The 15208-nt window shown below is 37.5% G+C and overlaps 1 protein-coding gene across 3 annotated transcripts; it reads right to left on the reverse strand.

The window, feature by feature from the left end:
• Window positions 1-271: 271 nt before the first annotated feature.
• On the reverse strand, window positions 272-1152 carry LOC138899543 (uncharacterized). 3 transcript variants are annotated; one of them, XM_070186097.1, is made up of 3 exons: window positions 900-1152; window positions 590-833; window positions 272-472 (listed from the first exon to the last, which is right to left on the reverse strand). In XM_070186097.1, the coding sequence occupies exons 1-3, from the start codon at window positions 915-917 to the stop codon at window positions 438-440; spliced, it is 297 nt and encodes a 98-aa protein (XP_070042198.1). In that variant the 5' UTR covers window positions 918-1152; the 3' UTR covers window positions 272-437. The 3 variants fall into 3 exon arrangements, with proteins under 3 accessions (XP_070042198.1, XP_070042197.1, XP_070042196.1); XM_070186096.1 differs by having other exon boundaries at window positions 275-472; window positions 555-827; window positions 937-1152; XM_070186095.1 differs by having other exon boundaries at window positions 278-472; window positions 555-833; window positions 900-1149.
• Window positions 1153-15208: the final 14056 nt, after the last annotated feature.

The following is a 15208-nucleotide window of genomic DNA, read 5'->3' on the forward strand; positions in this document are numbered from 1 at the left end:
ATCTTAACAAATATTCCGAATTGGGAGTCCAATTGTTGTTTCAAATCACAAATTTCCTTTCTCATATCTTCCATTTGTTCTTGATTTTAAGAAGAAGAAGAATTGGCTAAGAGTGGGTTTGGATGACATATAGGTGGACGTACTCCAAGTCCGTAGGCTCTACCTTTGTTTACTCAACCCGCTACCTCTGTCCACAATGAAGCCATATTATCAGGTATTGGTTGAGTTGAAGGAGACTGAGTTTGTTGCCATTCTTTCACCCTTTTATGATAATCTTCCTGAAATGAAAACATAACTATTATGTAAACAAACTAATATTAATAAACCATAAATAATTATGAAGTTATTATTTTACATATGTGTCCGACGCACGCGTCTCCACCTAATGTTCTCTTGTACCATCCTTCTTCTTTTTCTTATGCATCTCCTCGAAGACCTCAGCGTGACTCATATCTCGCCCTCTTTCCTTTTCCTTCATAACAAAAAGTATGAGTTAGACATTACAAACGTAAAATTCTATACTTAAAACTAAGAAAACTTTTATAAGTAATTACCAGTCTTAGTTTATGGGCCACAAAATTAAACGAACCTCCTGTGTACAACGAGCCACCTTTACTGGAGGCACGATTTGCCTTTGCTTGTTCACTCTTTGCCTTCCATTCTCTGGTATACCATTTCTCAAGAAGTTTATCCCAAACATCTTTTCTTAACCAGTCTGGCATTTTACCAGCATTCCGAGCAGCGAACATAGTATCTTTAATCCGTTGAGCAGCCTTCTTCTCGAAAATATTATTTATTGTATTTTGATGCTGAGGACGCCATGTACACTTTGTCTGCAATATAAAAAAGTAACATTAGATGAAGAGGATAATTATTAAATAAATGTAATCAATTTTTACCCTAAATTGATTCCACATTTGCTCTCTGATGTTGTACGGTATCTATCTCCAAGAATTCCATGACTCATGATAAAATGGCTTCATAGAATCCACAACCAAATGTGTAGACTAAAAGGATGGCAAAAACCTGCATTAAAGTTAACATATATATAATTAATAAACATCTTAAAGTTTCAAAAGTTTTAATTATAAATAAATATTCGTTAATGTTAACATATCTAAAAGTACATTCAAAACTTAAAAAATAGTATAAGAACCTTCTTACCCATCCTCGTAGGGGACGATTATTAATCGATTATAACTATCAAATTGTACATCCCTTCCAAGATTCTTCCTGTGTCTACTAGATGGTGAAGAAGCATCGCTAGATGTAGCTGGGCGAGAGCCTCCAATATCCAACCTAGATATGCTGGGAATGGATGATGATGATGATCTGGAAGATGATGGAGGAACAAAAGATGAACCATCACGCTAACTACCATGAAAGCCCGGTGATGCAGCAGCTGGTGAGCCATCATGCTGACTACCATAAAAGCTCGGGGATGCAGCAGCTGGTGAGCTAACATGCTGACTACCATGAAAGCTCGGGGTGTAGCAGATGCTGGTGAGCCAGTATGCTGACTACCATAAAAGTTTGGGGGTGCAGCAGCTGGTGAGCCACTATGCTGACTACCATAAAAGGCCGGTGAAGATAATCACATAGAATGTGTGGGTACAAAGTTAAAAACGGTTACTTTGACTTCCTTCTACAGGCATAGAATAATAATGAACTGAATTATTAGATGGAGGGGGGATAGTGAACATGGTAGATGGCAATGAAGTCGACTGAGGAGGATGAGGAAGAGGAGAACTCATATTTGGCATACTTGAGGAAGTTGGAACACATTATTTTTTCTTCTTAGATTTCATCTTTTCTTTCCCCTTAGATACCATATCTATAATATAATCATAATAAAATACAAAACAAAAAAATACAACAAGTGACAGTAAATATAAAATAATTATTCTACAAATTAAACGACTAAAGAAATAAATAAACAAGCTAACAAATCATAAAAATATAAAATAATTTTGCAACATAATAGATAATTAAAGAAATAACATAAAATATTTAACATGTCATAAAAAACATACAATAATTCTTCAAATATATTAAATGATTGAAGGAAGAACAACCTAAAAAGGAATAACAAGTCAATCCTCATCGCTATCTTCATAGTAATCGTCTAAGTCGTCATCGTCACCTATTTCACTTTCATCTAGTAAATCTTCCTCATCATTTGTTTCATGTTCAACACCTCTATGTTCGTCCTCATTTGGTCCAAGGACAGAAGGATCAAATTCTTCATATATCCCTTCATTATGTTGTAATTCATCTATTAATTCATCATCCATTATTGATTCAACATTTGAAATGTCATTCTGGTACGCCACATCAAATGCATCTCCGACTACCACTCTACCCACGGGTTTTGTTTTCAAAACTACACGCCATGCAGACTTATTATTGCTCAAAGGATAAGGAGCATAATACACTTGTTTCACCTTTTGTGTAATGATAAAGGGATCATAAAATATATATTGCCTCGTGTGTTTAATTTCTACTATTTTGTACTGAGCGTGCACCTTTGTACCTTTATTCGGTGTTGGATCATACCAATTACATCGAAAGAGTACCAACTTTTTCTTCGGCCAACCTATAGTATACTCCAATTCCAAAATCTCCTGAAGCACACCATAATAATCAACATCCCCATCACTTTTCACCCACACCCCACTATTGTTGGTTTTCTTTCCATTAGACCATTCTTCTGTATGAAACTTGTACCCATTGATCAAGTATTTAGACATCATTCTGACTCTAGGATCAGGTCCCCAAGCTATATCACGTAAAAAGGGCCATTAATGCCATTAGCTGGATCATGAACCTATATATATAATTAAATATAATTTAAAATTTTAAAAATACATATAAATAATTTACATATAATAAAAATCATGTTAAATAATAAGTAATACTTACAAATTCTTTAAACCACTCTAAAAACTTGGGATAAACAACATCTTGTCCATATGTACCCACAAAGTAACTGCCATTATAACATTTATTAGTTAAATCAGTGGCATATCCAATATAAAAGTCCGTAATATATATGAATATATACTTACCTATAATAAGGTTGGACCTCAGGGTAATTCAACAATACATGTGTTGTAGCTAACTTTAGCTCCATCTCAGACAACCTTCAATTTGGACTATTTTTTGACCTCCTTTACCTGATTGATTAAAAATGGAAAAGGGTGGTGCTAAAGGATCGATTTCGCCTCCATCGTCATGCCGATTTGGTCTATTTCTGAAACATGGCACATCATGTTCAAAATGGTATGAACAGAAATAAGATGTTTCTTTAGCCACATATGCCTCGCATATCGAACGTTCAATTCTTGATCTATTTTTTATGGCCCGTTTACATTTGTCAATAGTCCTGCATAGTGTTATTTTTAGACGAAACATTCTTTAAAGAAAATACAAAAGGTAAATGATTAAATGTCATTACCTCTCAAAGGGATACATCCATCTACATTGAACTGGCCCTCCAAGCCGTGCCTCTTGTGCAAGGTGAATTGGACTCCATTACATCAAAATAACCAAGAGGGAAAATTTTTGCCAGCTTGTTTAAAGTTAAGATAATGTTACTCTCCATATAAATTAAGTTCTCCACCCTCAATGTGCTAGAACACAAATCCTTGAAAAAGTAACTTATCTCTGTAATCGGTTACCATATTCGATCAGCCAATGCATTGAAAGCAATAGGCATCAACGCTTCCATGAAAATATGACAATCGTGGCTTTTCATTGACGCCAACTTCCCTTCTTTCATGTCAATACACCTGGATAAATTTGATGCGTACCCATCAGGCATACTCAAATTGTTAACCCAACTACAAATCTCTCTTCTCTCATCCAAGGTGAACGTGTGACTGGGTTTGAGCTTCTGAATCTTGTTGTTAAAGTATGTCAGATATAACTCACTTCGCCTACAATATTCCTTTAAGTCCATCCTGGCCTTCAAGCTATCTTTGGTCTTGTTAGTAACATCTATAACAAGTTTTCAAAAAAATTCTTCTTGATATGCATGACGTCCAAATTATGCCGAGGAAGATTGTGCTTCTAATAAGGTAATTCCCAAAATATGCTCTGTTTAGTCCAGTTATGTGTGACACCATAACCTGGTATCTTAGATGGTAGAGACTCTGTTACTTTAGGCAGATCCCTTACTCTGTTCCGAATTTCTTATGAACACAAGCAGGCTAGTGGCTCCTCAAAATCAGTTCGGTTCTTTATAAATGCACTTGTATTTAGCCTAAATTCATGATTCATTGGCAAGAATCAACGGTGACAGTCGAACCATGTATTTTTACCTCCATGTTTCAAAGTAAATGCTTTTGTGTCTTCCATACAACAAGGGCAAGCTAACTTTCCAGCAGTCGACCACCCGGACAATATTCCATAAGCAGGGAAATCATTTATAGTCCACATCAAAGCAGCATGCAATCTGAAGTTTTGTTTAGTTGATATATCATATATTTCCACACCTTGATGCCATAATAATTGTATCAATCAAAGGCTGCAAGTATACATCAATCAAACTTTTCGGATTACGTGGACCTGGAACAATACAAGTTAGGAACAAATATGGACTTGTCATACACAACTCGGGTGGAAGATTATATAGGGTAACAAACACTGGCCAACATGAATATGGTGCAACAGATACATCAAATGGGGTAAATCCATCTGTGCACAATCCCAACCTAATGTTTCATGGTTCACTAGCAAACTCAGGGAACACCCTATCGCAATGCTTCCACGCTTCTCCATCTGACGGATGGCAGAGAATACCGGGTGGCCTTCCGTATTTGTAGTGCCATCTCATATGAGGAGCAGAGCTCATTGATACATACAACCGCTTCAACCTAGGTATAAGAGCTAAGTAATGCATCGCTTTAACTGGAACTTTATTTTTTTGTATTGGTATTTGTGACTTCCTTAAAACGAGGCTGATTACAAAATTTATAGTTCTCTGGAGATGTGTCATCCTTATAGAATAACATGCAACCTTTCTCACAACAATCAATTCTCTCTGATGAAAGATCCAACTTAGAAACCAATTTCTTAGCAGTATAGAAATCTTTTCGTAAGTCAATGTTACTGGGATTAAGTTCATTCATAAGCCCAATAATAGAATCCATGCCCGCTTGGGAAACAGAACTACCCGATTTAATACTTAGCAATCTAACTGCAACAGACAACTTGGAATGCACTGAGCCTTCATACAATGGATGACTAGCTTCCTCTAACTGTTCATAGAAATGCTTAGCCTCATTATTTGGTTCGGATTGAACCCCAGGAAACATCCCAAAAGCATCCCTCATCATTTCATTGTATCGAAAATTTTTAACATTACGCTCCGCAATGGGGATACCCTCACCACCAAAAGAATTATGAAAGTTAACATCATCTAAACTAGCATGATTCTCCCCGTGAACAGTCCATATATAATAATTTTTTACAAACCCTTTCTTGTATAGATGAACTTTAACTTCGTCTAATTTCAATAACTTAACACACTTAAATTTCACACAAGGACACATAATCCTTCCTCCAATAAGAAAATCATCAAGTGTTTGAGCCTTAGCAATAAATTCAGCAACCCCTTCAATAAATTCATCCCTCAACCCTGCACGATTAGGATGATTCCTATTATACATCCATCTACGATGCACAAATTCCATCTACACAAATAAAAATCTAGAAATGAGATATTTAAAACAATTTGATTAATTTAAGCTGGTTACAAAGTTATACTCTTGCAAATGTTCGTTTTAGATATAAACATATCATTGTGTCAAAACACTTGAATTGATATGTTTTATTTTTTAAATTAATATTTTTAACACTTGAAATCTCGCACTAATCCCTATTCTAAATAATATAAGTCTTTAAATATAATAATTAAATTTGAATAGCTTCTTAAATGTTCATATAATCCAAATTAACTAATGATTTCTCAAACAAAAAAATAGTCGTAATTAATAATTATTTAAATTATTTCAACATATAAAAATTAAAAAATTCAAATAGAAAATAAAATTAACGCATTTAATTTAAAGAGCATAATTGTTTAATATAAAGTAAAATGAATTCAAATATTTGGGATCTACAATAACAATTATGCAACAAATAAAATGGACTAATCTACAACAACAATTTAATAATTTAATGGATGAAAATGATAATAGATTTCAATTAAGCTTAATTCCATGAAAGTCAAAAGATATTAAAAAAGTTAGAAGTAAGACATATTGTCAAAAGTTATCACGACCCGAAATTCCCACCTTCGGACTGTGATGGCGCCTAATATTTTACTTGCTAGGCAAGCCAACGTTAGAATAACATTATCTATTTTTAAAATAATATTTAAATTTATTAATAACAAAGAACAATTGCGGAAGTAAGGTTTGAAATATAGTGAATAATCCATAAAAATAACGGTGTCTAAATACCATCCCAGAATTGGTGTCACAAGTGCACGAACTTCTAAAATAATACAAATAAGGATCTGAATAAAATAAAGTTGTCTGGAAATAAACACACAGCTAAAGTAAAGTAGACGGGGACTTCAGAACTGCGGACGCCGTGCAGTTATACCTCAAGTCTCCTCTGATAGATAAAATCCGAGCAAGTCTATGGTACGCCGCTGGGACCAATTTCGTAATCTGCACAAGATGTGCAGAGTGTAGTATCAGTACAACCAACCCCATGTACTGGTAAGTGCTGAGCCTAACCTCGACGAAGTAGTGACAACGCTAAGGTGGGTCACTTACATTAACATGTACGCAATATTAGTAACAAAAAAATAATAGAAATAAATCAGATAACTCATTTATAATAATTGAAGCCAACTCAACAGTCATAATCCATTTATGATTTCCATCAATTTCTGTTGTAGTGTGCAATCCGCTCTCACAATATATTCATATTCAATTCTGTTGCGGCGTGCAACCCGCTCCTCCAATATATTCATTTTAATCAAGTATGTCGCGCCGTGCAACCCGATCCTCCAATATGGACTTTTAATAAGTTTGTTGCAGCGTGCAACCCGATTCTCCAATATATTCATTTCAATCAATTTTGTTGCGGCGTGCAACCCGCTCCTCCAATATATTCATTTACCAATTCTTATAGAAAAAATTTTCTCAGTAAATGCAACAATTAATATAGAATTATAAGAGAACAAGCATACAATAATTATGATTTAATTATGAAACAAACAATGATAAATAGCAAGTTATTATGAAAATCAGGGAGAAAATAGGCAGTTTAATATTTAATATGCTAACTGTCAAATAACAATTAAGACACATAATTCAAATAGCATGTAACAATTAATGCAGGAATTCAAGAATTAATATTTGACAAAGAATAGGAGAGAAACAATTATCATAATAATTAATTCCTGATTTAAAATAATTTATGAGTTTTCAAGTAATTATGCAAATAATTAATTTGACGACGTATAGACACTCATCACCTCGCCTATACATTGTTCACATGCATTTCACATAACAAATAGTTTAAGGTTTCTATTCCTTCAAGTCAAGGTTAACCACGGCACTTACAACGCTTTGTAAATTCCAATCAATTACTCGACTGCAACCTTTCCTTTTAAATTTGTCTCCAAAAGCTTCAAATCTATTCATAAACAATTTAATATACTCAATACAAATCATAGGAATTAATTCCATATGAATTTACTAATTTTCGAATAAAAATCCAAAATTCATTAAAATATTCGATAGTGGGACCCATATCTCAAATCCCGAAAACACTCGTGAAATCCAAACACCCATTCCGCTATGAGTTCAACCATACAAAAATTATCCAATTCCGATGTCAAATGGACCTTCAAATCTTAAATTTTCGTTTTTGGAAGATTTTATAAATATCTGATTTTTCTCCCAAAATTTCACGGATTCATGATATAAATGAGTATGGAATCATGAAATATAATCAATATAGGATAAGAAACACTTACCCCAATATTTTTCTGTGAAAAGTGCCCAAAAATCGCCTTACCCGAGCTCAAAAATGGAAAAGGGTTGAAAATGGGACGAATCCCATTTTCCAGAACTTAAGTTCTGTTTCTCGAATTTTTACCCTTCGCGAACGCGGTCAGTGCCTCGGGTTCGCGAAGCACATTTTTATGCTACCATAACTTTGCTCTTCGTGAATGAGAAGCTTTGCCAAATTTGGCCTTCGCGAACGCGATACAACCTACGCAAACGCGAAGCTTTATCGCTTGGTGCCCGGCCAGGCCTCGCCTTCTACGCGAATGCAAATGCTTCCACGCATTCGCGATGAACACTGCCTTCTTCCCTTCACGAATGCGCCCCCCTCTTCGCGAACGCGAAGAGTAATATTTTTCACCTGCCTCCAGTTTCTTCTTCGCGAACACGAGCCCCCTCTCGCGAACGTGAAGAAGGATACCAGAAGCAGATTTCTGTAGTTTTTCCCAAGTCCAAAAATGGTCCGTTAATCACCCGAAACCAACCCGAGCCCTCGGGGCTCCAAACCAAACATGCACCCAAGTCCTAAAACATCATACGAACTTGCTCGCGCGATCAAATCGCCAAAATAACACCAAGAACTACGAATCGGACACTAAATCAAAGGAAAATTTCAAGAAAACTTTAAAACTTATATTTTGACAACCGGACGTCCGAATCACGTCAAATCAACTCTGATTCTCACCAAATTCGACAGACAAGTCATAAATATTATAGTGGACCTCTACCGGGATCCGAAACCAAAATACGGACCCGATGTCAATAAATCCAACATCAGTAATTTCTTAAAAATCATTAAGCTTTCAATCTTTTAATTTTTTATCAAAATTCTATATCTCGGGGTAGGGACATCGGAATTCGATTCCAAGTATACGCCCAAATCCCAAATCACAATACGGACCTACCGAAATTATTAAAACACTGATCCGAGTCCATTTGCTCAAAATGTTGACCAAAGACAACTCAGTTGAGTTTTAAAGCTCTATTTCACATTTTAATCCATTTTTCTCATAAAAACTTTCCGAAAAATTGTACGGACTGCACACACAAGTCGAGGAATGATAAATGGTGCTTTACGAGGCCTTAGAACACATAATTACTCATTAAATTTAAAGATGACATTTTGGGTCATCACATTCTCCACCTCTAAAAAAAACGTTCGTCCTCGAATGGAGTTAGAAAAACGTACCTAAGCTGGTGAATAAGTGTGGATATTTACTCTGCATGTTCGACTCGGACTCCCAGGTAGATGCCTCTACCGGCTGACCTCTCCATTGCACCCGAACTGAAGGATAACTCTTAGACCTCAACTGCCGAACCTGCCGGGCTAGAATAGCCACCAGCTCCTCCTCGTAAGTCAAATCTTTGTCCAATTGGACTGAGCTGAAATCTAACACATGGGACGGATCACCATGATATTTCCGGAGCATAGACACATGGAACACAGGATGAACCGATGATAAACTAGGTGGTAATACAAGCCTGTACGCTACTTCACCCACCCTTTCAAGAATTTCAAAGGGTCCGATATACCTAGGGCTCAAGTTGCCCTTCTTTCCAAACCTCATTACACCTTTCATAGGTGCAACTCGGAGCAATATTATTTATCCAACTATGAATGCAATATCACGAACTTTACGATCGGCATAACTCTTTTGCCTAGACTGAGTTGTGCGAAGTCGATACTGAATAACCTTTACCTTATCCAAGGCATCTTGTACCAAATCGGTACCCAACAACCGAGCCTCTCCCGGTTCAAACCAGCCAACTGGCGAACGATATCGCCTTCTATATAATACCTCATTTGGAGCCATCTGAATGCTCGAATGGTAGCTATTATTATAAGCAAATTCCGCAAGTGGCAAGAAATGATCCCAAGAACCTCCAAATTCTATAATACAAGCGCGAAACATAACTTCCAATATCTGAATAGTGCGCTCAGACTGTCCATCTGTCTGTGGATGAAATATTGTACTCAACTTCACCCGCGTGCCTAACTCACGCTATACAGCCCTCCATAAATGTGAGGTAAACTGCGTACCTTGATCTGAAATAATAGACACGGGCACACCGTGAAGGCGGACAATCTCACGAATGTAAATTTCAGCTAACCTTTCTGAAGAATAGGTAACTGCCATTGGAATGAAATGTGCTGATTTGGTTAACTTGTCCACAATGACCCAAACTACGTCAAATGTTCTCTGAGTCCGTGGGAGTCCAACAACAAAATCCATAGTGATACGCTCCCATTTCCATTCAGGAATTTCTAACTTCTGAAGCAAACCACCAGGTCTCTGATGCTCGTATTTAACTTGCTGACAATTCATACACCCAACTACATATGCAACTATATCCTTTTTCATTCTCCTCCACCAATAATGTTGCCGCAAATCTTGATACATTTTGGCGGGTACCTGGATGAATAGAATACCGGGAACTGTGTGCCTCTTCAAGAATTAATTCACGAAGCCCATCCACATTAGGCACACAAATACGACCCTGCATTCGCAGAACTCCATCTTCCCCCACAGCAACCTATTTGGCATCACCGTGCCGCACCGTGTCCTTAAGGACAAGTAAATGAGGATCATCTTATTGCCTCTCTCTGATGCGCTCATATAAAGAAGACCGAGCGACTGTACAAGCTAGAACCCGACTGGGTTCTGAAACATCTAACCTCACGAACTAATTAGCCAAAGTCTAAACATCTGCAGCTAATGGCCTCTCACCAACCGGAATATACGCAAGACTGCCCATACTCACAGCCTTTCTACTCGAAGCATCAGCCACCACATTGGCCTTTCCGGGGTGATACAAAATGGTGATATCATAGTCTTTCAACAACTCCAATCATCTTCTCTGCCTCGAATTAAGATATTTTTGTTTGAACAGGTACTGAGGGCCAAGGGTGTTCGTCGGTCGGTACGGTACGGTATTTAGACATTTTGGTTCGGTATTTTTCGTATTCGGTTTCTTAAAATGCTATACCAATACCGTACCTAATTAAATTCAGTATGGATCAGTTTTTCTCCTTTCAGTTTTGGTTTATTCGGTTCGGTAACTTCAGTTTATTCGGTTTGAATACTAACATGGTCATAGAGTCATAGACTATAATATTCTTAATTAAAGTATTCAAAAGTACAAAACTAAAAATATTTATTGACAAAAGTTTTGCCCAAAACCAGCAAATATCAACCTAGAGAGAGAAAACTGCACATAAAGGAATAAATTTGATCATTAAAAAATATCTTTTTATTTGCTTAGAGTTAATTAATGAACTTAGAGAATAAAAAAAAAGTAAAATTTTAGTTTTTTTATATTTATGTTATAATTAATAATATGTGTTTTGTGTAATATAATATATATTTCGGTACGGCATCGGTATTTCGATATTTCATTTTAAAATACCAAATACCAAACTTAATACCATATTTTTTTTAAACTTAAAACAAATACCATACCGAATACCAAAATATCGAATACCAAATACCAAAAAGTTCGATTTCGGTACGGTAATTCGGTATTTACCAAATTATGCACAACCCTACTGAAGGCTACGATGATCAGTAAATACCTCACACGAGACACCGTAGAGGTAATGCCTCCAAATCTTCAGCGCATGAACAATGGTTGTGAGTTCTAAGTCATGAACAAGATAATTTTTCTCGTGAACCATCAACTGCCGCGATGCGTATGCAATCACCCTACCATCTTGCATTAATACTGCACCAAGCCTAATGTGAGATGCATCACAATATATTGTACACGATCCTGAACCTGTGGGTAATACCAACAATGGCGCCGTAGTCAAAGCAGTCTTGAGTTTCTGAAAACTCAACTCACACTTATGCTCGTCCAAAGTTTGGTCTTGTGTGTACTCATTTGGAACTTTTAGCCTATCATGTAATTTCCAACTTGACTTGGACTTAGGGCTCTCCTTAGACCCCACATCATTTATAATATGCCCCGTACACTTATTATCATATCGAATTGATATCCATTATATTAATAGTCCTCTTCTGCACACAAAATAATATAATTAGCACACATCAACTTTCTTACTAGCGCTTAAGTACTTCAAAATTTTTGGGGTGTTACACCGAATTTCCTAAAATTTTGCCTACCCATAAAAATGACCTAAGAAACAATAGTCATCGCATCGCCATGACCGTTCCTCATTTTTTGGCATTTTAGGGCCATAAAATTGGAATTTCGCATGATTTCCAGAATTTTGTGTGCTAGCCCACGCCATCTAAAATGACCTAGGGAACAATAGTCATCGTCGTACCATGACCGTTCCTTTTTTTTTGGCCTAAAAATGACATTCAGCCTAATTCCTATATTTTTGTGTGCTATAGCCCACACCATTTGTATGCATCAGGGCGACCAGACCCAAATCGCCTTAAGTTTTACGAGCCCATAAAAATGACCTAAGGAACAATAGGCATCGCTTCGCCACGATAATTCCTCTTTTTTTTGAGTTTTAGGGCCATAAAAATGGAATTTAGCGAGATTCACATATTTTCGTGTGTTATCCACACCATCTGCATGTATCCGGACAACCGGACCCGAATCTCCTAAACGTTTTCCGGCCCATCAAAAATTACCTAAGGAACAATAGTCATCACCTCGCTATGATCGTTACTCATTCTTTTGCATTTTAGGGCCATAAAACTGGAATTCTACCCATTTCCATATTTTCGTGTGCAATAGTCCACGCCATCTGCATATATCAAGGCGTCCAGACCCGAATCGCCTAATATTTTGTCATCCCATGAAAAATTACCTAAGGAACAATAGTCATCACCGCTCCATGATTGTTCCTCATTTTTGGCATTTTAGGGCCATAAAACTAGAATTCCGCTTGATTCCCAAATTTTCTTGCGCTAAAACCCACGCCATATGCATGCTTCTGGGCGATTAGACCCGAATAGCGTAATTATTTGCCGGCCCATCAAAAATGACCTAAGGAACAATAGTTATCGTCTCGCCATGGCCGTTCCTTATGTTTTGGCGTTTTAGGGCCATAAAACTGGAATTCAGCCCGATTCCTAGATTTTCGTATGCTATAGCCCACACCATCCGCATGCATCCGGACAACCAGACTCGAATCGCCTAAAATTTTGTTGGCCCACAAAAAATGACATAAGGAATAATAGTCATTACCTCACAATGATTGTTCCTAGTTTTTGGCATTTTATTGCCATAAAACTGGAATTTCGCTCTATTCCCAAACTTTCTTATGCTATAGCCCACGCCATGTACATGCATCCGGGCGACCAAATGTGAATCGCCTAAAATTATGTCGGCCTATCAAAAATGACCTAAGGAACGATAGCCATCGCCTCGCCATGACCGTTCCTCTTTTTTTGCATTATAGGGCCATAAACTTGGAATTTCGTTTGATTCCCAGATTTTCATGTGTTATTATAGCCCATGCCATCTGCATGTATCCTGGCGACCGGACCCGAATCACCTAAAATTTTGCTGGCCCATCAAAAATGGTCTAAGGAACAATATTCATCGGCTCTCCATGATCGTTCCTCATTTTTGGCGTTTTAGGACCATAAAACTAGAATTCTGCCTGATTCTCAAATTTTCTTGTGTTATAGCCCACGCCATATGCATGCATCCGGGCGACCAAATGCGAATCACCTAAATTTTTCTGGCCCATCAAAAATGACCTAAGAAATTATAATTCATCGCCTTGCAATGATTGTTCCTTATTTTTTGTCGTTTTAGGGCTATTAAACTGGAATTCCGCCCGATTCCTAGATTTTCGTGTGTTATAACCGACGTCATCTGCATGCATCCGGGTTACGAGACCCGAATCGCCTAAAATTTTGTCGGCCCTTCACAAATGATCTAAGGAACAATAGTCATCGCCTTGCAAGGACCATTTCTCATTTTTTGGCATTTAGGGCTATAAAACTAGAATTTCGCCCGATTTTCAGATTTTCATGTGCTACATCCAACGCCATCTGCATGCATCCGGGCGACCGGTCCCGGATTGCCTAAAATTTTGCCATCTCATCAAAAACAATCTAAGGAACAATAGTAATCGCTGGCCATGATCGTTCCTCATTTTTTGGCATTTTAAGGCCATAAAACTAGTATTCCATCGGATTCCCAGATTTTCATGTGCTATAGGCCTATAGCCCACTGCCATCTGCATGCATCCGAGCGATTGGACCCAAACTGCCTAAAATTTTGACGGCTCATCAAAATCGACCTACGAAACAATAGTCTTCTCCTCGCCAAGACCGTTCCTCATTTTTTGGTGTTAGGGCCATATAACTGGGATTTCTCCAAATTTCCAAATTTTCATGTGCTTTAGCCGACGATATCTACATGACCCGAATCGCCTAAAATTTTGTCGGCCTATGAAAACTACCTAAGGAATAATAGTCATCGCCTCTCCACGACCGTTTCTCATTTTTTGACGATTTAGAGCCATAAAACTTGAAGTCTGCCCGGTTACCAGATTTTCATGTGTTATAGCCCAAGCCATCTGCATGCAACCGGGCGACAGGACCCGAATCACCTAAAATTTTGCTAGTCCATCAAAAACAACTAAGGAATAATAGTATCACCTCACCACAACTGTTCCTTATTTTTAGTGTTTTAGGGCTATAAAACTGAAATTTCGCCTCATTCCCAGATTTTCATGTGCTATATATAGCCCATGCCATCCACATGCATCTGGGCGACCGGACCCGAATCGCCAAAAATTTTGTTGGCCCATCAATAACGACCTAAGGAACAGTAGTAAACGCCTTGCCATGACCGCTCCTTATTTTTTGGCATTATAGGGACATAAAACTGGAATTCCGCCTAATTTCCAGATTTTCGTGTGCTATAGCCCACGCCATTTGCATGCATCGGGGCGATGGGACCCGAATCTGCATGCATCTGGGCGATCGAACCTAAAATGTCTAAAATTTTGCCGGCATATGAAAAACTACCTAATGAACAATAATCATCGCCTCGCCACGACCGTTTCTTATTTTTGGCATTTTAGGGCCATAAAACTAAAATTCAGCCCAATTCCGAGATTTTCATGTGCTATAGCCCACGCCATTTGCATGCAACTAGGCGACTGGACCCGAATCGCCAAAATTTTATCGATGCATCAAAAATGACCTAAGAAATAATAGTCATCGCCTCGCAATGACTGT

The sequence above is a fragment of the Nicotiana tomentosiformis genome, chromosome 9 (genome assembly GCF_000390325.3).
Source record: "Nicotiana tomentosiformis chromosome 9, ASM39032v3, whole genome shotgun sequence".
Taxonomy (NCBI): domain Eukaryota; kingdom Viridiplantae; phylum Streptophyta; class Magnoliopsida; order Solanales; family Solanaceae; genus Nicotiana; species Nicotiana tomentosiformis.